The following is a 24,310-nucleotide window of genomic DNA, read 5'->3' as shown; positions in this document are numbered from 1 at the left end:
TTTCACATTCGCTCCAAGAGCACCAGACACTCTCACAATAGCCCTTCCCCTGAGTGCTTCCAGCTGTCAAAATGCAGGGGAGGTGTTGGTTCACCTAGAACATGAGTGCAGCCACCTCTGCCTTGCCACGGATAGGGCATGTTTGTACCCTGCACAGTGCCATTGCCCACAGGGTTGCAGGTGGCGGATGTTGCTGCAGTAGGTACTGCTGCTGTAGCAGCAGCTTCGTAGCCTGCTTCTGCCATAGTGGGGATCAATGTGGGATGGGAAAGGAATGAGGAGAGGATAGGCCAAGAAAGTAGGGAAAACAGGAAGTGCACAAAAAGTAACTATAAACTCACACAGAAATGTTAAATAACACATAGGGAAAGTCAGAAAGTAATAACAAATTAAGTTGAAGAGAAGAGTGGGATTGGAATCACAATGGGGAGCATTTGTTGGATGGGTCATAGGAGCAAAAAAAAAAGACAGCATACTTGTGCACCATGTGGTGCCATTTGTGTTTATGTTTCAGCACAGAATATGCTACTGGGACTAAAATCGGAGAATGAGCCGTGTGATGTGCATTTTACATCCATTGGTACAACCCTGCAGAATCTCACAGAGTTTTTCTGCCGTATGATTCCACAGAGTGAAATTCTGCTAGTTCCACCCAGGTCTACTGTACAGCTCATGAGTTGTGAGTTGCTGCTTCAGCATTCCAAAATGTAAATTATATTAACATTGATTTCTACATTTTTGTGAAGTCTTTTGTTAATAAATTAACATTTTAAAAATTTCACTCGCCCTCATGACAAATCGAAACCAGTATATGTGTGTAGTTGAGTAGTAGATGTGCAGTAGTATTTGTCTTTTCTGTCTTTGATTTCCAGGGTATACATTGTCTCCAGGTAAACCAAATCAACCCCAGGTATTTTTGTAAACTAGATACCAGAGGATTCCAGGGTGGTATGTCTCCCATGGATCACACAAGGTTTTTTCACCCAGAAGCTCTTGCAAGCCCAACACACAGGAGAGGTAACCTTTTTATAAGGATAATTGGGGGAATGGTAGGTGATGAGAAATTTGTGGCTCCAGAAGATTTCAGAATTTTCCATCATAGACATGTGAAGAATTTTTTGTGTAAGACTGATTTCAAGAGCTATTGGGAAAGAAAACCTGGTGAGAGCAATGCAAAGCCCCCTACTATGGATTCCTTCGGGTGTCGAGTTTACAAGAATGAGCAGATTTGCCCAGTTTCCTTTGGTGACAGCTGAACTAGGGCTCAAAACCACAGCTACTCACAATGCAGGAAAGGGTCAGTTTTCAGTAAAAAAATGTTGTGCTTCCATATTGCATTTTGGGGCGTTTCCTGTCATGGGCACTAGACCTACCCATACAGGTGAAGTACTTTCTTTATGTGGAGACTTGGGGGAATGCTGGGTGGTAAGAAATGTTTAGAATCCCACAAATTCCAGGACTTTCCATCACAGAAATGTGAGGACATTTTTATTGTCAAAGTTTGAGTTTTGCAAGGGCTTCTGGGTAAAGATACCTGGTGAGAGCCATGCAAGTCACCCCAACCTGTTTTCCCCAGCTGTCTAATTTTAAAAAAATGTGCAGGTTGCTAGTTTTCCCTATATGCCATCTGAGGTAGCACCAACAACTACAGCTATCTACTTTTAAAAAAAAGGATCAGTTTTTAGTGGAAACATGTAATGTGTCCATGGTACGTTTTGGGGCCTCTCCTGTCACAGGCACTAGCCCTACAAATACATATGTGGTACAATTTTTTATCTGGAGACTTGTGGGAATGCTGGATGGTAAGACATTTGTAGCCCCCGCAGATTTCAGAACTTTGCATCAAAGAAATGTGTGGATTTTTTTTTTGTCAAAGTTTGAGGATTGTAAAGTGCATTGGGGTACAAAAACCCAGTGAGAGCCACACATGTCACACCATCCTGGATAACCCCAGGTGCAAACATTAAAGAAATGTGCAGGTTTTCAAGGTTTCTCTAGGTGCCTGCTAAGATGTGGCACAAAATTGACAGCTACCCGCACTGAAAAAAGGTCAGTTTTCAATGTAAAAGTGTGATGTGTCCATGTTGTGGTTTGGACTCCTTCCTGTTGCAGTAACTATGTCTTCCCACACAAATGAGGTAATGCAGCATAGTAGAAAACGTGATATTGTCAATGGTATTTCTCTGTATTTGTTTGTGTCTTCCACATGTAAGCTGGTGTGTGATAAAGAAGAATTTTTGAAAAATGCCCTCTGAATCAAATGTTATAATAGGTAACCCACAAGTTCAGAGATGTTTAAACAACCCCTGTTCCTAAACTCTGTATCTAATGTCCATTTTAGAAATACACAGGTTTCCCTGATACCCATTATTCACTCTTTATATTTTTCCACATGAATTGCTCCATACTAGGTACAAAATGAAAAAACATTGAAAGATGCAGCTCACTATTTGACTCTGGGATACTTTGGTTCTTGGAAAACCTACAATCCTTGTATATCACTGCCACCAGAAGGGTCTATTGGACGTAATGGCATATTGCTTTTGGAAATCAGCCACCATGACAAGATGTTGGAAATGAAAACGATGTCATCAATTGCTTTTTCCCTATCATTTAAAATGTTTTTTCTACTCCTTCATTTAAACTGCAAATTACCTTAATTCATTAATAATTTCGGGGGATGCCTGCACTCTGGGAGGAGGTTGAATAAAGAGAAACATCATTTATTGCATTGCTTTTTGAGGATTGACTTTTGAAGGGGTTAGCCAAGAATATTCCACTGTGTACTTTGTACTGTGTACTTTTAAAACAATCCACCAGTACCTATCCATAACAGCACACAGATAAACACGGAATTGCAAAAAACGTGCATTACAGTTCAGCACCAATGAATCCAAGGCACACATTTCCATCACATTGCAGTGAAACAGTATAAGTTAAGATGTCAGGAAAACACAACTTACCCCCTGCGGCTTTAATATAATGGTGATAGGTATGCAGTGAAACAGACCCTTCTTGCATTTCCTCTTTCAAAAAAAGCTGGTTTTCAAATGCTATTGAATAAATAATACTATTTGTTACCTTAATTGGTGCATTGTCATTTAATATTTCGGTCTACAAAGTAAAAACAGACAAGCATAGAAAAAATGAATAGACACTACTCTGAAATAATGTCCTGTCATATTCAAGGTGGTCCTTTAAACACAATTTACACCTGAAGACTCATTTGATGTCAGGAATTAAACTTATGAGAGGATCATAGTTCAAATTGTCCCGTATTTTAAAAGATGTTAATGTGTCACACCCCTGAGATCCAAAAACGATTTGTGATAATATTTAAACACAATACACCGGCATGTACAATGTGCGGAATCTCCCTTGATTCACATATCTTCCACTAGCTTTTTAACCTGGATTTGTGGCTTTTCTTTTGTGTATAGCCCAGCAATCTCTGAGACCCTCTCAAATATGCACCAGAAACATACATGCTGACATGACTACAATAAAACACTATAAGCTCACTACCATATGCAAGATAAATTAAAGGAATACAAGTAAAAGAAAGAAGACATGCTGCCATAAAAACACGGTGGGCATACGCTTGCAGTAACAAAACTAAACATAGCAGCAGGTGACCATCTTGCAAAAGTATTATGAATAGTCTATTGCTACTTTACAAGTTAAGCATGGTCGGCACATTTAGAACCAACGAAGACTGAACAGTTATTGCATGCTGCCATAGATGGAAGCAGAGTATAAATGACGCTCAGACCGAACAATGGCAGAAGAGAGCTGACCCAAAGGCCCTCTGTGTGTCTATATTAAAATATGTTTATATATTATGGATGTATGTATTATTTAATTATTTTTTAAATTATGATATTTGTCAGCTATCCATATTTTGCAAAGTCAAGGTACTCACACTAGAAGCCAGTTTCAAATGTATTATTCACTAAGACAGAGAAAATGCTCTACAGCATTTGTGATTCACTCCTTTGAGGTGCTTCCTCCCAGCAGTGGCATAACTCAACAAAGTTCTAAAGAAATATGAATAGATCCCCTTAAACGTACTGGCTTCCCCTGACTTCATGTATCACCTTTGGGATCGAATGCATCACTTTCAGATCTCTAAACTAGAACATATCACTGCCTTGCAAGGAAGATCAAGATCTTTTGTGGGCTACATAGTACCAACAGCATAAACAACACTAGACCATGGATAAAGATGTGGAAGAAGAAGAAGAAGAAGAAGAAGAAGAAGAAGAAGAAGAAGAAGAAGAAGAAGAAGAAGAAGAAGAAGAAGAAGAAGAAGAAGAAGAAGAAGAAGAAGAACAAGAACAAGAACAAGAACAAGAACAAGAACAAGAAGAAGAAGAAGAAGAAGAAGAAGAAGAAGAAGAAGAAGAAGAAGAAGAAGAAAAAGAAGAAGAAGAGGAAGAAGATTAGTTGACAAGTCTTTTTCAGCTGTGCACCCAGGATCTCGGATTCCATTCATACAAATATACAGCAACGACCTGCATAGGAAACAAAATAATGATCTCTTCAAGGGACATCTCAATTGATAGTAAAGACCACTCTACTATCTTACACCCTTGCCTTAAAGATTACATTGAGAGTCATTCCTTCTGCTATGGACAACTGACCTTACTTCAACCCCTTTGTATCTTTCCCCTTAGTCTATTTGCCTTACAGCTACTCGGTGTGAAGCAAAAGGGAGAATCTCATATACCACAACATGTAGACATGTGGAATTAATGCACAATTCCCAACAAAGTAACAGGCAACTATTCTTGACAGTCAGTAGATGCAAAGATCCCATGCTTACTTGTATGTACATGTGCGTCTGTATATAGTGAATAGCCCAAGTATGCATACAATCTATGATGACATATGTGATAATCAACCATGACAGCAATTCAATATATTTATTTTTATTGGATGAAGACCTCAGTGAACAAGCTTGATTGGAACATGTGGCTCTTATGTTACCCATGGATTTTTCAACATGTGTTATCAGAACTCTCAGTAAATATACCTTTTTCTTCTCCATTGTCAGCGTCTTTTCCATCAACTTTGTGTACATTTAATTCATCCGATATGTCAAATACTATAAAGAAGTGAGTAAAAGAGAAACGGAAAGGTAAAATACAGAGGCAGAATTGTGAAACAGAGCTAAAAATGTGTAATGTTTGTAAAAGAGACTGCTTACCAGAGTTAGCAATTCCATTCTGAGTGTCTACTCGTGAATTTTCTTGAACGGAAATTATCTCAAAACGGGCACTATATTTTTCTGAATCCTCTTTCACCTCCTGTAAGGAATGTGAATACATGTCAGAAGAAGCAATGGAAATGTCTTTAGGTTTACCTTGTTGGCGGTTAACGTGTTCTTTGTTAAAAAAAAGTATGTTGTTGAGTGTTGTGTTTGGATGCACAAACTGTAAAGACATACAGCCAACCGCACCTATATAAACCCCACATGCAGAAACATGAACAATCATGCACAAGGGGAAACAGATAAGTATGCAGACACATTATAGATGGGTACACACACACACACACGCACACACAAACCACGCACATACACACACATTTGTAGTAAAAGCACGTTTTGATAAATACATGATACCCATTAATTTCCTAGTGCCTTTAGACGCTAGCAGCATTATTATTACATTGAATACGTATGGGAGAAAGATAAAAGGTTATCGCTAGTCGTCCACCATCAGTATTATAAATTGACTAAATGTAATAGGAAGACAGGTTATAAATATGTACGTAAAATTCCACTCGGTTATATAAAAAGTCTTCAAAAAGGTAGCAGCAATGTGCTTATATCTAACCGTTCGGAAAAGACGCCAGGGCATGAGTGTAACAGGTAGTAATTAATCAGGCTGTACTTTCTGAATGGTAGCTTAACGTCCTGAACATTGGCCCATCTCGAATTATGGCATACATTGTCGAAAGCACCTGCACGAACCCCTTGATGGTTGAGAAGGTCAAGTTCCAGTCAGATCTGGGCTGCAGAAGAGGTTTTTGACAGCCACAGCACAGATTTCTAAATCTTCGTGGCATGTTGGTTCAGTGTGCAACTAGGTTTACCTAAGAGAATTTCAAAGCCCTAGGATAAAGTAGGGGCTATTTTAGATTACATGACTTTCAGCATTGGGGCCAGACCTGGACCTGACAGCTTTTTTCAGGGTTTGGATAAGCTGACTTGGAGAGCCATGGCTTTTGTGGCGATTACTCTCCAGTGCTTAGCAAAGGTGCCCTTCACATCGATGTAAATCCCCAGGTACTTGTATGTTTGTTCTACTGTAAACTGAAAGTTCTTATATGACCAGCCGCCTCCTTTGTACATTTTTCTGCCAAATCTGACGGCTTGCAGGAACATGGCGGCAGGCTGACGTCTGCCGTGGGAGCTCCAGACCGGGAGGTGGTTTTCCCGAAGAAAATGCTGTAGCATAGACGCCTAAATGGTGAGATGATGCAGAGATCTTGTCTTACATTACAGGCCAACTTTTGATGGGAGTTTTCTTTTCTTTTTTCCCTCTTTTCGGAGAAACGAGACGGCGTCTGAATACACCCGGATACAGACCCAGCGCTAGGACCCAGCAGTTACAGGCACAGGAAGGCGGGGGAGTGGTGAGCGAGTGGCGAGCGAGGCAAGCGCCTGGGCGGAAGGCTATGGGCTGTAGCAGACAGCCGTCCGGATCTACGGTGGGAACAGAAGGTGGAGAAGCGGCCGGGGCAGTGGGACAAGCGGTAGCAGCAGGTACTGGTACCGGTTCTCCTAAGGGGAGGAGGAGGAGGAGCGCTGGTGATTTAGCCAGGCACCATAAGGACCGGGCGAGTTTTTGGAGGCATGCTAGGAGGCTATTGGCGAAAATAAGTCTCGGAAAGCCTCTGACTCGCAATCTATATTTTCTGCTCCAATTGTTGAGAGAGGAGCACCAGGGGGCCCAGGGGCCAAACGGTTCTGTGAGCTTTGCAGGGCGAAAAATAAGCGGGAGGATAACATGCGATGCAGGCTGGGTGAAAGCAGAGAGAAGCACGAGTAGGGCTCCTGTGGCTCAGAGCTTCATACTGCGCAAGGGTATGGACCTAGGAACGAATCCAGACTTAGACATAGAGTATTTACACCCACAGTCTCCCTCATATTCACAGCATAGAGTAGAATCAGCCAAAACCCACGTGACCGACACCTCAGAGGGTTGCCCAGTTGGGAAAGGGTGTAAAAATGAGAGCAAGGATAAGGGCAAGGGCAGGGAGTCTTCTCACGTACCCCCAGTCCCACAGGTCAGGAATAGGTATCAATTAAGATCCAGACTTGCGCTGCAAAAAGCAGGAGTTGAGTGCCCGAGCCCCGCAAGGGTAGGGACCATACCAATTTCCCCTAAGGAAAAGAGGAGGCACAGGAGAAGTAACACTTCTAGGACAGGGGAGGCGAATAAGCAGAGGCAGAAGCTCCCGAAAGTGCATTGGACATTGCCAAAGCCCACCTCATCTTTGAAATCTTACTTAAGAATTATGGAAAAGGTAGTTGACCCCAAAGTGGGGGAGAGCAAGAAACAGCCCGGGGGGGACACACGGTCAATACCCCAAGTGTTCTTAGCTCTGATCTTCCCGGCCCCCTGCTGTCAGACGATCTTAATGCAACAGGCAACCTTAATACAACAGACGCACCTAGTACCCTTAGCTTACCCAATCATAGATCACATAGCGTACCTTGCATGCCGCACATATCCTCCTCGGTGCCTCTCACAAATAGATATACGGTGCTGGCAGAAATAGAGGATGCTCAGGCACAGGAAGAAGAATCAGAGCAAACAGAAACAGAAACAGATGGAGCAGAGGATATATCTGTAAGGCAGAAGTTCCCTCATGTAGCCCAAGCTAGTTCTTTAACCCCCGTAACCACACCTGTAGTTGAAGCTAGGGCCGGCAATGGAGTAACCAAATCAGCAAGCCCGGAAACTGGTCTGTCGCAGGTCGAGACTCTTCTTCTCAGTCTTAGAGAAGACCTTTTGACAAAACTTGACAAAAAATTCGATACATCTGAAGCCAATCAAAAAACCATTCACGAGCAGTGTGCTAGTTTGGAACAAAAATTGGTAGATGTCAGCAAACGTACAGATGTGTTGGAGGAGGAAGTTAGCTTACTAACAGGGGCCTCAAAAAGACATGACAGAGACATTGAGACTCTAAGAGTGCAGAACAGAGCTCTACAGATGGACGTGGAAAGACTTGAAATTCATTCAAGAAGAAACAACTTGAAATTTCAGAAAATACCGGAAGGAGTGGAAAATGGGGATGTCAAGGGCCTAATATGTAAAATTCTCAGAGAGGGTGTTCTTAAGGATAGTCCAGATATCAACCTGGAAGACGAGATACAAAGAGCACACAGAGACCCCTTTAGGCAACGTCCGGGGAGGTCAGGTCAGAGGAAGATCCTGGTAAATTTCCTGACCTTTACGGTTAAAGAACTAATTCTGAGCAGAGCCTTGCAAGAAAAATCCCTACAATTTGGTTCAGCCAATTATCTTATTCGATCCGATGTGGGGAAAGTAACGGTGTGGAGGCAATGGGAGCTAGGGAGCCGGATGCCGGACTTGAGGAGCTTGGGGGCCCAGGTGCAAATGAAGTTCCCAGCTTTTTTGAGAGTGGTCTGGAAGAACAAGACACATAATTTCACTTCAACACAAGAAGTTGATTCCTTCATCACCCTAATGCGAGAAAAGTGCAATTTAAGAAAGAGAGACGTAAATCCCAAAAATTTTCAACAAATTCGGTGGTGGGTGCCCTTGGTTGATAGAAGCTATAGCATAGGTCTTTAAGATGGGTGTAAAAGTGAAGTTCACAACCAAGGGTACAGTCAGAAACTAAGCAACACATGTATTAAGGTGAATAAGTGGGGATAGGGGAGGCATAAGTAGCTTTAAGCAGAATCTTCTCTGATATTTTTTCTTTTGGGCGGGGAGGGAAGGAATGAAAAAAGGAAAAAAAAGGGAAATAAGAGAATGAGAAGGAGAAAGGGGGGAAAAAACAAACAAACAAAAAAGGGGGGGCACCTAGGTATTTTCGTACATTTTTTCTCTTTATATATATTTGAATCTCAAACAGCTGGCGTACTCTCAAAGTTTAGTTTGCTATAGGGGGTCACCATCCAGGGTTCTGGAAAACTCTCAATTGGCGACATGTTCGCCAGAAGAATCAAGGGGGAGGTTCCTCAGGGGAGGGGGGTAGGAGGGTGGGGAGTGGGGGAAAAAACAAAAACAATAATCCTCATTTATGCACGAAATTAAATTGTACTCTCATGGGGAGCTGGTCTAGAATCCTCAAAGTGGGCACAGAGGAACAAGGTCGACATGATAAGTAGAATAAAATTAATAAGCTGGAATGTTAACGGGTTAAGGGATAGAAAGAAAGCGAGAAGGATTACTGATTTTATGTTTAACTCAGGGGCTCATATCTGTCTACTCGAGGAGACGCATTTGGAGAGGGAAGAGTGTAATCTAACATCCGGTAGATGTAGGTGGATCCAGGATGTTGTTTGTTCAGAATAAGGTGGCAGTACGCGAGGGGTGGCAATAATTATCAGAGCAGGCACAGGGATCAGGCTTATTAAACATGAGACAGATAACTCAGGTAGGTGGTTGGTGACATCTTTGATTGCTGGGAGTACCCCTTTTACCTGTGCAGTCTATTATGGTCTGAATCTGGATGCCCCGGGGCTCTGTTGAAACTCAAAATCAGTCTAATAGAGACAGAGGGTCCCATAATTCTGGGGGGCGATTTCAATTTAATCTTTGACAAAGAACTGGATCGAACCTCAAGAGTGAAATTTACACCCCCCAAAAAAACTAGATTGGAGTTGAAGAACTTAATACAGGATTTTAACTTGATAGATATTTGGAGGCTCAGAAATCCGGGAAAAATAGATGATTCCTTCTACAGCAGAAGATATAGACATCACTCTAGGATAGACTTATTTCTATTGGATAAAACTCTTACATCAGCAGTTGACTCTATATCATATATTCCAGCAATTCTGTCAGACCACTCAATAGTGGAGGTGGTGATCAGTCTGAAGCAAAAAATGCAGCAAAGGAGATGGACATTGGATCGGACGCTGCTACTGGAAGAGGGGGTCAGACAGGACTTAGTGACCCAGGCGGAGGAGTACTTTAGGGTCAACATTGGGACAGAAAGTAAACAAACTGTCTGGGATGCATATAAAGCCTTTTCCCGAGGCCTTTTAACAACCCTGATGATAAGGAGGAACAGATTGGAGAGAGAGAGCAGGGAAGCAAGGATTTTGAGAATCAAACTCCAAGAATCAGAGTTGAAAAGGGCATCAGTGGATGAGTCCGATAATAGACTATCTCTTCAGAGGGAACTGGATTGCCTGCGGGCTGAATACCAAGCGGTGATAGATAAAGCTTTGAAGGAAAAGTGGGACACAAGTAATTTGCAACATTTCGCCTACGGCAAGAAGGGTGGGCGACTCTTAGCGTGGAAAGCCCGAGCAGACAGAACAAGGAATCTAATAGACAGTTTACTACTAACAAGCACGGGGGAAAAAACTAATGATGACGACCTCATTAGGGAAGAGGCAATGAGGTACATGCAGTCTCTATATGGAACTAACCCTTCTTTGAGTAGGCAGCAGACAGAAATATGGCTGGCTAATGCACAGATCCCTGAGTTGGCAGATTCAGACAGGTCCTTTCTCAGTTCAGAAATAAGAGAAGGAGAAGTGAGGATTCAGCTGTCAAAGATGGTTAAGGGCAAGGCCGCAGGTCCAGATGGGCTTCCAGTGGAATTGTACAAAATGGTGCAAGAGCAGGTAATAGGTGTTTTGACCTTATTGTTTAACGATATTTTACTTCAAGGGGAGCAGGCTCCAAGATCATGGGCTGAGGCTATAGTTACACTAATATTGAAGCCAAATAAGGATCCGAGTAGGATAGAGTCTTATAGATCTATCTCCTTATTAAACGTAGATTATAAGGCATTCGCAGGGGTGTTAGCAACTAGACTAGCAAAGGTAGTAAAAGCGTTGGTACATTGCGACCAAAGGGGATTTATTCCGGATAAACAACTCAACGAGTTGACCTTTTAAGTAGTTGCCGCGATAGATGTCGCTCAAGAGAAGAAGTTGCCCCTGACCATTGTGGCAGTCAACGCCGCCAAGGCTTTTGACCAGGTTGACTGGGACTACCTTTGGATGACGATGGAAAAATTTGGCTTCCCTGAAAGTTTTATAACAGCCATAAAGCTACTATATTCAGCCCCAACAGCAAAAGTCTTAGTAAATGGCTCCCTGACGGAGCAGATATGCATTACCCGAGGCACGCGTCAGGGCTGTCCCTTATCCCCCCTTTTGTTTGATTTATATATTGAGCCTTTTGTTTGTATGTTAAGAGCAGAACCATTAATCAAACCCTTTAAGATCGCTGACATGGAATTGAAGTTCGCATTGTATGCAGATGACCTGCTGATGTATACGTCAAATCCAGAAGAAGCAATACCCAGATTATTAGATCTCGCCGAAGGGTTTGGTAAAATTTCTGGGTATTCTATAAATGTAGAAAAAACTGAAATAATGGAATGGACCAGCAGACAGACTCAGTAGGGAAAAAAGATAACATGAGGTATCTGGGAGTCCATCTAGTGAATAAGATAGAAGAAATCCCAAAAATTAATTTAGTTAGAGTCACTAAAGACATAATTGCTTTATCACAACGTTGGTCCTCGCTCCCCTTAAATATTTATGGAAGAGTGAACCTCTTGAAAATGATAATCCTTCCAAAAATCACTTTCTTATTTAATGCAATCCCTTTATCTTTTCCGTTAGCTTTAATTAAAAAACTACAAGAAAAATTAGGATCATTTATTTGGAATGCCAAAGGCCCTCGAATAGCTTGGAAAAAATTAAGGAGAGGTCTAAAGACAGGAGGGCTTGCTTTTCCAGATTTACTTATGTATTGTCAAGCTTTCCACTTCAAGCATTTTAGAACCATGGCTGGTCGATTGGACCAATCATCGATGGGTTTGCTATTTTCTGCCTTGTTAAAAGATGTCCCCCAGGGATCGAGTTTCTTCCTTTATAAGTTCGGGGACCCAAATTTTTTCAAAAAAAGTAAGGTTGAAGATTTTGGGGCCAGCTTTGAAAAATTGGGTATTTGTGAAGAATAAACTGAACATCCCTTATTATGCGCCACAGGCCCCGATATGGGATTCTCCCGGACTTCCAGCATGCCTAAATGACCTTTTATCACTACCATTAAAACAGGCTGGGTTGGAATACTGGGGGGATCTGCAGGAAGATGGACAGCTCTTAAGCTGGGACATGCTCTCCAATCTAACAAGGGGGACCTTGACCAGGTTTAAATATTATCAACTATCAGGGTGGTGGGCAATGAGACCCGTAAGATCCGCGGATAATAATCCCCCTAATCCCAAATTTGATGCAGTAACGAGAGGGGGCAAGTGGAAGAGTCAAATATCGTTTTGGTATTCAGCACTGTTAGAGGGTGAGGAGGTGTCAGAGGCTGAAATTAGCAAAGTATGGAGCAACGCTATAAATCTGGCTAGTGGGTCCTTTATGGAGTTTTGGCACGACTCTTTCAGAGTGTTAAACGCTGTAATTAAGCCAGCAGCTCTGAAAAGAAACCATCTGTTCACAATGTATAGGGTTTATATAACACCTAAGAAACTGGCTAAATACTCTAACATAGATTACGCCTGCCCGAGGTGCGGTCATCTGAAAGCAGATGATGTACATATGTTCGCTGATTGTCCCGAATTGGAGGAATATTGGAGTAAGATAAGGGAATTCTTGGAAGATGTCCTCTCAATGCCCATATCAGTTTCAACGTTCACTATAATATCAGGGCTTATCACGACTTATCAGGTAGACGATCTCCGCACGAAATTTGTTTTTTACATCATTTTGCTGGCAAGGCGAGAGATCTGTAGGGCGTGGAAGGACCCAACTCCCCCTACCTTTGCTTACGGCAGATCATGATAACAAGTAAATCAGATATGGCATGTGACCCCTTGAGTGACACTAATGTCTGGGAGGCCTTGGTGGCATGGCAACTTCGGTGATTGGTTTTCCAATGATTTGTCTGGAGCCCTGCTGGTTCCCTGGACTCCTAAGTAGCATGGGCGCCCAAAGATCGGAGAAAAAAAGGAGTATGGAGGGGAAGGTAGTGGCTACTTGAGGATGCAGGTGTACCACTTTGCTTTTGGCCGTAAACAACGAGGGCCAGTACAGAACGACCAATGGTGCATGGAGGTGCCAGCTTTCTATCAAGAGTTCCATTCGTGATATATGAGGATTACCAAAAAAAAAAAAAAAAAAAATCTGACGGCTTGCGACTTGTTTAAATTAACCTCTAAGTTGGGAATGGTTATGTATCTATACAACTGATTTAGCAACTGTTGGAACCCTACCCTCATAGGCTAAAGAGGGCGAGAGCCGCATATAGGAGGATGCTGATCAGGGCTCCGCTGATCTTTGGTGGATAACAGTTCACTATATCGATTGAATGTGGAAGGTCAGCTATAAGCAAACTGAAAAGCAGATGGGCAAGCACACATCCCTGATTAACTCCCTGTGATGTGGGAATTTTTCTTGACAGATGTGAGATGTCCCCCAGCTCAACTTGAATCCAGGTGTTGGGGTGATTGGCTCCAAAGGTTTGGGGTATTTCCCATTTTATTAACCTAGCCCAGAGTGCCTCCCTCGGCACACAATCGAAGGCTAACTTGAGATCAACAGAACAGCAATGTAGTAATGTAATAATGTGGACAAAGGTTTTGCTTTGTTAATCAAAATTGACAGGGCTAGAAGTTTGATAAGTGTACCAGACTTTTCCATGAAGCTGGTTTGATTTCTTGGAAAGAGCCCTTTTAATTCTGCCCACTGTCTCAGGTCCTCCAGGAGAAGACTGGCAAAGCACTTGCCCTAGTTATCAAGTAAGGATATGAACCCAGAGTTGCCAGGAGCAGATTCAGAACCACCCTTGTAGATTGGGTGGATTATAGCCCCACGCCAAGAGTCAAGTAAGGTTAAAATCCGCAAGTTATAGTCGAAGTGGCATGTTAACTGGTTGGCCCAGAGTGAAGTGTGATTATAAAAAGAGCCCCTGGCAGACCATTGGGACCTGGTGCTCCATCTTTTCTTGCCTTAGATATTATTTTGGCCAGCCAATATGATGAGAGATGGATTTCTACATTTGGGAATTGCTAATGTTCCTGTGGTTTAGTCAGATACTCCCTGAGAGTTGCTGTTGGGCTTGTTGCAATATATGTCATTAGATGGTCATTTCATTCACCTGCATGAAAGTGAATGATCCAAAACTTTGCCCATTCTTGCTCTGTGATGTTTGTACTGCCCAGGCCAGTGTTTCAGCCTTTTTGCCCGTTCACTAGACCCCAAAGCGTTCTTGAATTTGGATGTTTACTTCCACATAGGAGAGTGCACCAGAACTGCTAGAGATTATCTGTGTGGCATACCCGGCTGTAATTTTGTGTGCTGTTTTGTGAGCCTTGTTTTAAACTTTCTCTAAGGCCAGGGTCTGTGTGGAAGTATGACTTTGTTTTGGGTGAACATGTTGGCAAGCTGCCTGTTGGAATTTTCCAAGGACTTGACTACAGAGGTCTAACCAGTCGGATATAAGCAAGCTCTTATCGCATAATACGCTGCACACACTTTTCCATGTTAAAGGTACTAACTACAGAATTCCATTTTAGACGCTTTAGGTTTTCTGAGTGGAAGTCTTCATGTGTTGCACTTGATTGTTCATGGTGTGCTTATTCAGAACATTGGTGGCAATCTGTTGTGACCACTCTCTGTGCAAGCAACAATACTGTCATTTTCTATGTATGGAAACAATTCTTCGCTACAGATGGCGTAGTCTACAAAAGAGCCCATGTTACCATTTGTCCAGGTCCAGTTTGGTGGAATATCTAGTGGGAACCTGCCGTTCAATACAGTGAAGCCAACAGTAAAAAGAATATCGAGTAATTTATTTCGACTTGCAGTAATATCGAGTTCAGAATATCGGTATACAAAAATATCGACTGTCAGAATATTGTTGTCAAGAATATCGAGTCTAAGGTAAATAATATTGTTTTTAACAATATCAAAGTGATTAATATCGTTTGCGAAAATATAGTTGTTAAAAATATAGTTTTTTAGTTAGTGTTATGTATTTTAGTATGTATTTTAAATGTATGAGTTCTATTTATTTGTCGTAGTATGGCATTTGTTTTTAATATATATTACACTTAAAGAAATTAATTTTATTTTATTTACATTTTGGGTTTTAGTTCTGTAGCGGATTCTGGGTTTATAGGGGAATAGGGTGGGAAGCAGTTTAATAATAATAAATATATTATTAATTTGTTTAAGTTTTAATTTTATTTTAATTAAATTTAGCATTTTTGCTCTGAAGCAGGTGTGGGTTTATAGGGAAATAGGGTAGGAAGTAATTTAGTTATAATGAATTAATTACTATTTGAGATCAACTAACATTTACGTATTTATTATTTTCTATTATTAAATATGGTAACTAATTTGTTAATTATTTATTAATTGGCTGTTAATTATTATGAATTAGTTGGAAATTATGGTAATTGTGTCAATTTTTTAGGAGGCGATTGTGGGTTGATAGGGGAGTAGTGTGGGAAGTAATTTAATAATAATGTATTCATTAATCTTTGTTATCAATTAAAATGTATGTATTTAATATTTATTATTGTTACTTGTGGTAAATAATTTATTATAAGTTACTTATTAATTGGTTGTTAATTATCATTAATTAATTAGTAAATATTTTTTTGTGTCATTTTTTTAGGAGCAGGTTGTGGGTTGATGGGGAGTAGGCTGGGAAGTAATTTGATTTTAGTACATTTTAAAATATTTTTATTATTAAAATGAGTTGTTATTTTATATTGTTAATTATGTGAATGATTTTTTTATCTTTTTTATGCTTGTTGATTGTTATTAAATAATTAATTAATTAAATAATTGATTGTTAAATAGTTATGTTAATTGTGTCATGTTTTTCAAAATTGCTGGTGTCATTTATAGGGGATTATGGTTGTAGCTAAATTATTCATAATTAATAATTTTTTGTTGAATAATGTTAATGTTAATTAAATTTGCTAATTGTGGAATCATTTTTATGTCTGATTTGTGGGGTTTATAGTTGTACATTGTGGCAAGAATTTTTTTAAGTTAATTTATGTTTTGATGATAAATGTTATTAATTTAATATTGTAAAATTAGTAATGGAAATTTTGTTAAAACATTGCGTGTGTGGTTTGGTGTTTATTGGGGTAGAGGGTGGAAAGTAATTTAGTTTAAATACATTTAACAATAGTTGATCATTACTATTTAGCTATTAAGGGTCAGATGGTCAGATGTAGGTAGCCCCATACCGGTCGGTAAAGGCCGAAATCACCGAATTTTGGCCATTACCAACCGGTATTAGGCTAATGAGATGTAGGTGGCTACATTTTAGATTTGGCAATTTACTGAATCAGTAATTTAAGGAATCTGTAAATTACCGATTCCTTAAAATAATGAATCAGTAAATTACCGAATCTGAAATGTAGGGAGCACTCAAATGAGTGCATTGCATGGTTAAGGATTTGGTATTTACCACCAAATAAAAGTTGGAGGTAAATATCGAAAACCTTTGAAAAAGCAAATTTGTGCTTTTTCAAAAGTGCCATGTTGCAGACATACATGCCCTTAGATCATGTATGTGTGCCACACACCCTGCTACCCTTGAATGTGTTCCCCCATTACCGATTCTGTATTTACCGATTTGGTTATTACCGAATATTACTGATTCGGTAAACTTTACTGAATACTTACCTACATACCATTTACCGATTCTGAAATACCGAATCAGTAAAATTCAGTATTTTAGAATTGGTAAATGGAACTTACCTACATCTGGCCCTAATTGATCAATATTTTTGGTAATTATTTTTTTTTAATTTTGTTTGGGGATTTAGGTTCAGTAAGCTTAATGTTTGGTTTTATCCCCCCTCCTATTCAACACTTTTACTACAGTTGCAGTCATTGGAGTGGGAATCTTAATGTATTCCCCTCCGCTATCCCTCCCTTTTCCTACTGTTGCACTTGCTGGAGTGGGAATAGTAAAATATTTCCCTCCTCTATCCATTACTTTCCCTACTGTTTCACTTGCTGGAGTGGGAATAGTAATTTGATGTCGCCGCTATTCAACATTTTCCCTACTATTGCACTCTCTGGAGGGGGAATAGTACATGTATCCCCTCCCCTATCCTACACTTTCCCATACTATTGCACCTACTGGAGTGGGAATAGTAAATTATTCCCCTCCACTACCCAGCAATTTCCCTACGGTTGCACTTGTTGGATTGGGAATAATAGTTTTACCTCTCCCATATCCAACACTTTCCCTATTGTTGCACTCTCTGGAGTGGGAATAGTAATTTGTATGTCTCCATGATTGAAGACTTTCCCTACTGTTGCACTTGCTGCGGTGGGAATAGTAAATTATTTCCCTTCACTATCCAACATTTTCTATACTGTTGCACTTGCTGGAGTTAGAATAGTAATTATTACCCCTCCGCTATCCAACATTTTCGCTACTGTTGGACTAAGTGGAGTGGGAATAGTAATTTTATAACCACCACTATCCTACACTTTCCCTACTGTTGCTCTTGCTGGAGTGGGAATAGTAAATTATTTCCCTCTGTTATCCAACACTCCCTAGTGTTGCATTCATTGGAGTGGGAATAGTAAATTATTACCCTGCGCTATCCAACACTTTCCCTACTGTTGCACTTGCTGGAGTTGGAGTAGTAATTTTTACCTCTCTGCTATCCAACACTTTCCCTACTGTTGCACTCCCTGGAGTGGGAATAGTAATTTTTTAGTGTTTGCTTTCCAATACATTCCCTACAGTTGCACTCACAGGAATTGGAATAGTAATTTTTACCCCTACGCTATTCAACACTTTCACTACTGTTGCACTCGCTGGAGTGGGAATAGTATTTTTTTCCCTTTGCTATCCAACACTTTCTCTACTATTGCATTAAATGGAGTTGGAATAGTAAACTATTCCTCTCCGCTATCCAGCACTTTCCCTAGAGTTGCATTTATTGGAGTGAGAATAGTTAATTATTTCCCTTCCCTATCATACACTTTCCCTACTATTGCACTCCCTGGAGAGGGAATAGTAATTTGTACCACAACGCCATCCAACACTTTCCCTACTGTTGTACTAGCTGGAGTGGGAATAGTAATTTTTACGTCCATGCTATCCAACACTTTCCCTACTGTTACTCTTAATGATGTGTAAAATGGAGCTTTAAAAACAAAAAAATAAAATATTTTTATAATTTAATTTATATGTTTTACTTGTTATTTTTAATGTTACAGGTGTATATATATATGTTTTATAATTTTTATCTATTTCTATCATTTTGTAATGTTTACATTACATGTATTACTTTTATGATAATACTAAATATGTTTTTAAGCTCTCGGTATTATTTAATTTTTTGACATTTATTTCTTGAATTTTTTTTATAAATTTTATTTTGAAAAGTTTGGGGTTTTACAATAATACGTGATGCAGATGTACCTGCATGGAAATGTACAATACAACCCACAAATTATGCGTACATTAGCAACAAAAAAAACCCCTTCCCCCCCAACCTCCCAACCTCCTAATGCTACCTCGCCCCCCCCCCCAGAAAGGATCAGCTGAGAAATGTGCATGACCGACCCAAGTGTCCATATTTGAGCCAGGCGTCGTAGTCCAAAGTTATGCTCGCCAAGCTAGGCATCGTCTTGGAGTCATTACAAAGAGCCCCAACAGAACCGTAATGGCCTACCCCGTCCCCCTCCTACCCTCATATCCCCCACATTTCCCATGAACGGACATCAAAGTCCCACTCACAGTCACACTCCAGATTCACACCCCACCCGCAGTCTCGCCATCATTGTTATCATTAGCATCATCCGCTTCCTGTCCCTGTAAGTAGCCCACCAGAGGCCCCCATATGTCCCTGGGCCGGGACTTAAATGGCAGTTATTCTGCGTATATTTGAAGATATTCCTGCCAAGTTGACATATCATGTATTCATGTCTTAAATTTGGGTGCCCTTCCCTTCCCCCATCTGCATGCTACCTGTCGCCGGGCCAGGAGTATACTCATTACTAAAAATTTGCGGTGCAGTGTGTCTACATCAGTGACCAATCCCAGCAAGGCCCTGATCGGGGTCGGTTCAATGGGAACACTCAGCATTGCTGCCAATCCTTCAAAAACCTCCCCCCAGTATTTGGCCACCTGGGGACATGCCCACGCCAGGTGCATAAAGTCAGCGGGCCCCGGCCACACGGGAGCACTTGTCATCGTCCCTGAGATGGAGCTTGTGTAGCCTCGCTGGGGTGTGATATAATCGATGCAGGAACTTAAATTGGAGCAGGCACAATCTACTACTGCCAGAGACCGCTGCTGTCTGAAGGCACACCAATTCCCATTGGTCATCCATAAGTGGTTCGTCAAGGTCGGTGTCCCATTCCCTTCTAGCCCTCACTAGTGAGCGCAGACGGGCTGTACATATTCGCACATACAACAGGGATATCACATGTGTGGGGGCTAAGGGTGGGCGTAAAATCCGTTTCGCGGGCGAATTTGCGGATTTTCCGCGATTTCGCGATCCGCGAATCTCGCCGAATCGCGGTAAAATCTGCGAATCAGCGGGGACGAATTTTAAGCCAAGCAAGGGTTACAGCAGCAGGTGCAAAAGTTGAACCTAATTTCTTTGTAACCTTTTACAAAAGGGTTACAAACAAATTAACTTCAACTTGGACACCTGCTGCTAATTGCTTCCTGGTGCCTCGTTGCCTACTTGCAACTATTCTCTGACCCTGCTCTGACCCTTGAAGCAGGGTCAGAGAATAGTTACAAGTAGGCAACGAGGCACCTGTCCAAGGAATTAAACCTCATCAGGAAGCACTTACAGATATGAAAAACAGGAAGAAGGGAGAGGATGGCAAATACACCCATTTTGAGTTGTCAGGAGGGGTTAAACTAAAAGAGACCTTTACAGCACAATTTTCATATACATTTTGCTAAAAATAAAAAGCTGTATGTTCTGTAGGGGCAACTCAGGAATCTGGCCCTTCAGAGATCCGGCCTCTCTTTCTTTCTCTTGTTCTCTCTCTCCCTCTCTCTTTCCCTCTCTTTCTCTCTCTCCCTCTCCCATAAACGACTGCATGGGTAACTTCGCTATGCAAGCAGCTCGCGAAGACGCAAAAACCCCCGCGAACACGCAAAAAAACTAAAATCCGCAAATTCACACAAATTTGCGGATCGCGAATTCGCAAAGCGCAAATTCGCGGATCGCGAATTCGCAAAATTCGCCAATGCTTAGTGGGGGCCTCTGACTGCAGCATTAAATGGAGGGACACAAATGTGTCTGGCTTCTTTGGGAAGTCCGGAGTCTTGGCACGAGCACTCTGTCTAAGCCTGGTGTAAAGGAAGAGATCCATAAATGAGTGTGGAACGTCCCCAAAAAATTGTTCTGCTGTCTGAAATTCGCCCCCTATATACAGGTCGCCCCTGGTCGCATATTTCAGTCTCTCTAACAGGTTTTGGCATATCTTCTCATTTGTAACATGTAGCAAAGGACAGATGTGCAAAGATATTCTAGGGGAGTACATCTGAGTCACCCCTTCGGCCCGAGCCAGCCAGGTCCATGCTTTGACAGTGCAATCCACAGTGAACTGGTCCATGCCCCTCTCTTTATGTGGCTTAAACACATACCCCGCCGTCGGGACGGGGGCCATGTAGCCATCCTCCACAGCCAAATGGGGCATGTATGGAGAAGGATAAAACCAGTACGCCGCGAAGTGCGCCTGCGCACTATAATAATATTGCTCAAAATCAGGTACATCAAAACACCCGAAACGATATGGTAGCATGAGGGTTTCCAGCGTCAGCCGTGCCTGCTCACTTCCCCATATTAGGCGCACCAATTGCATCTTCAGTGCTTTAAAAAAGTAGGCATCCGGATGATATGGAATGTTTATGAACAAATATAAAAATTTGGGCAATATGACCATCTTAATTAGGGATATCCTCCCAGCCATCGAGAGGGGCAGTCCAAGCCATTTAGTGATATTATCCGTCACTTTAGTCAGGGCGCGCCCATAGTTCGTCCTCATCAATGCCTCCTTATCCCGGGTCACATAAATACCCAGATATTTAAAGTCATCGTCTCCCATTGCATCAGATAATCTAGTGAATAAGACAGTGTGTGGTCGGTAAGGGGGAAATACAGCAGACTTACCCCAGTTGACTTGCACCCCGGCTATGGCCCCAAACTTGGTGATCTCCCACAAGACAGGGTTGAGATTGTCCTGTGGCTTACGTATATACAGTGTGATGTCGTCCGCATAGAGGGACACCAACACTTGCCTAGAAGGATATATAAGGCCTCTGTGGTTATGATGCTGCTGCAGTTTAGCTGCTAGCGGCTCTATTGCAATGGCGAATAAAACCGGGGATATGAGGCATCCCTGCCTTGTCCCCCTGGAGACAGGGAAGGTCTCCGATCTGGTGCCATTAAACAAGACCCTGGCACGTGGCGCTGTGTATAGCAGTTTGATCCAGCATAAAAAGGCCTCTGGCATCCCCATATGTGACAATGTCCCTACCACATAATCCCACTCTACAGAATCGAACGCTTTTGTGGCATCTAGGAAGAGAGCCACCGCCGCGCTGTTAGGGTCTATGTCCTGTACTATTGCCAGGAGCGTCCGGAGGTTATGAGCCGTGGCTCGATTTGGTACAAACTCTGCGTGGTTGGGTAGTACCAGACATTCCAGAAGGAGATTTAGCCTCGTGGCCAGTACTTTGGCCAGTATCTTAGTGTCACTATTGAGCAGCGAAAGGGGCCGGTATGAATCACACACCTCCGGTGACTTACCAGGTTTAAGCAGGGACATAATCTGAGCCTCCCTCATGGTGGTTGGCAGACTACCCTCCTCTAGGGCCTCATAAAATACCGCCTTCAGGATGTGTGCTAGTATGGAGACATAGGTCTTATAAAAGTCAATGGGTATCCCGTCTGACCCAGGGGCTTTTCCGGATCGCATGGACATAATTGCGTCCTTGATCTCATCCACCTCCAAATCAAGGGCCAGGAATTTGCACTGTGTCCCCCCCAGCCAGGCTAAGGCTACATCTTCAAAATATCCCCCAAGTTGCAGCGGGGCCTGTCTGCGAAGTGTAAAGCTTTTTATAATAATTCGTCATTATAGCCATTTGTCCTGGAAGAGTGCCACACGGTGTTCCCTGCTCATCCTGCACTGCAATTATATAATTGCTGAAACTGGGGGGTCTCACCACGCCAGCAAGCGGTTTTCCTGGCCTGTCACCCTCGCCATATTTTAGAGCGACTGCATGTTTCCCCGGAACTTACACTCTCTCTCTGCCGCATCCATGTATTCCGTCATTTTCTCTCTCAGTTGAGCCTTAAGGTCTCCAGCCCCATCTCCTCCCAGTATCTCTCGCTCTCCTAATTCGATCTCCAATTTGTTTAGGTCGCGGCGGAGATCTCTTAATATGCCCCCTATCTTGGAAATGCACCACCCCCGCACAGTGACTTTAAACGCTTCGCACACCGTTGTTAGGCTGTCCACTGAGTATGTGTTTCTGGGGAAGAATTCAGTAATTTCCTGCTCCATCTCTGCCCGAAGAACAGCGTCCTGCAGATGCAAGGGGTTTAGTCTCCAATTTAGGTAGGGGGAAAGATCTAACGGGGGCTTTATCACAACTGACACAGGGGAATGGTCAGAGAATGTTCTAGCTAGATGTGTTGCTTTACTTACCCAGTGTGCCGCACCCTTCGTTACAAAAACATAATCTAACCTGGCCCAGGTATTGTGTACAGCCGAATAATGTGTCACTTCCTGCCTCGTGGGGTGTAAGTGGCGCAATGTATCTAGCAGATTGTCAGATGTTACGATATCGCCCAATGTGCATTGGGTCTTGGTGTAATGTGCTGCGGTAGCATGTGAGCGGTCCAGCCTGGGGTCTACTACAGTGTTAAAGTCGCCTCCCCAGAAGATGTATCTAGGTCCAAGCGTATGTAATTTGCCTCGGAGCATGAGCATATGGTGAGCATCATCTATATTAGGCCTATAGTAGTTTGCAAACACTACATCACGCAAGTGTAGTCTACCCCATATCATACAGTACCTTCCGTCTGGGTCTACCTCCTTACCCCCCTCAACGAACTTGACCCCACGTTCAATAAGTATGGCTACCCCTCTGGCATAGCTGGAGTAGAACGTATAGCAGCCATGGGAAGCCCAACATGATGCAAACCGAGGTGTACTTCCCCGCGAAAGGTGGGTCTCTTGTAACATAACTACCTGAGCACGATGGCGTTCCAAATACCCTAGCACCTGCCTGCGTTTCCTGGGGACATTCAGTCCCCTCACATTCCAGGTGACTACTTGAAGATCAGTGCCAGCAGTGCTCATCTCAGACATAGCTATCACTCATCATGGTCTGTGCAATTTCTCGGTCGCACGCAGTCAGCAACTTAACTCCCAGCATTCTTCCTCCTCTGGAATCCCCCTCCCCCCTACCCACCTCCCACACCAGCTACCCCAACTCGCTAGGAATAAACACCCCACCCCCTCCCCCCTGAACAGATGTCATCTGTAATCTCAAAGAACCAAACATACAAAGAAAGCAAACAAAATCTAGGGGGAATCCCCTTGTTTGGGGACCACCAGGGGCCACCGTCATGCCCACTCAGCCTCCTTATCTCACCCATCCACAGCCACCTGGGTCACAGGGGTCGGTCTGACGGGACGGAGGCCAGTGTCCGGGCAGCCAAATATATGCACATAGTAAAAACTGTAGTTATACGTCACCAATCAGCATAGCGTCAGCGGTGCCAGGCGGTGCGTCTTGTGCAGTACTCCAATACCAGCCTGGCTTTGATAGTGGTGAATGGGATCTTGAGCGTCGTCTCTCCGCCTCCTCATGCAATGCCGGCAGTCGATCCCTCCCGGTATACTCCACTGCTGATAATGGCGTGCTAAAGATGTGCGGTATTATGCAAACAGGTCAGCATCTGAGTTGGTGCACCATCGCTCTGCAGAGCGTCCATGAGATAAACTGTGGTTGTGCTGCCGAAAACAGTTTCTCATGCAGGTCTTCAGCGTCAAGGCGGCTCCGACAGCGGTGAGTGGGAATGTGAGCGCCTC

General features: G+C 42.5%; 1 protein-coding gene across 1 annotated transcript in view; it reads right to left on the bottom strand.

Moving 5' to 3' along the window:
• LOC147677797 (ATP-binding cassette sub-family C member 12-like) overlaps positions 1-24,310 on the bottom strand; it is a 1,863,878-nt gene that overhangs the window by 898,867 nt on the left and 940,701 nt on the right. The window contains exons 17-19 of the mRNA XM_086945587.1: positions 5,210-5,309; positions 5,036-5,107; positions 2,964-3,053 (exon numbers count right to left, since the gene is read on the bottom strand). Of these exons, the coding sequence (XP_086801713.1) occupies positions 2,964-3,053; positions 5,036-5,107; positions 5,210-5,309 (262 nt within the window). The remainder of the gene's footprint in view (positions 1-2,963; positions 3,054-5,035; positions 5,108-5,209; positions 5,310-24,310) is intronic.

Source organism: Lissotriton vulgaris, chromosome 12 (genome assembly GCF_964263255.1).
Source record: "Lissotriton vulgaris chromosome 12, aLisVul1.2, whole genome shotgun sequence".
Lineage (NCBI taxonomy): Eukaryota > Metazoa > Chordata > Amphibia > Caudata > Salamandridae > Lissotriton > Lissotriton vulgaris.
Note: the sequence above shows the minus strand (reverse complement) of the source record. Positions and strands in the feature narration are given on the sequence as shown.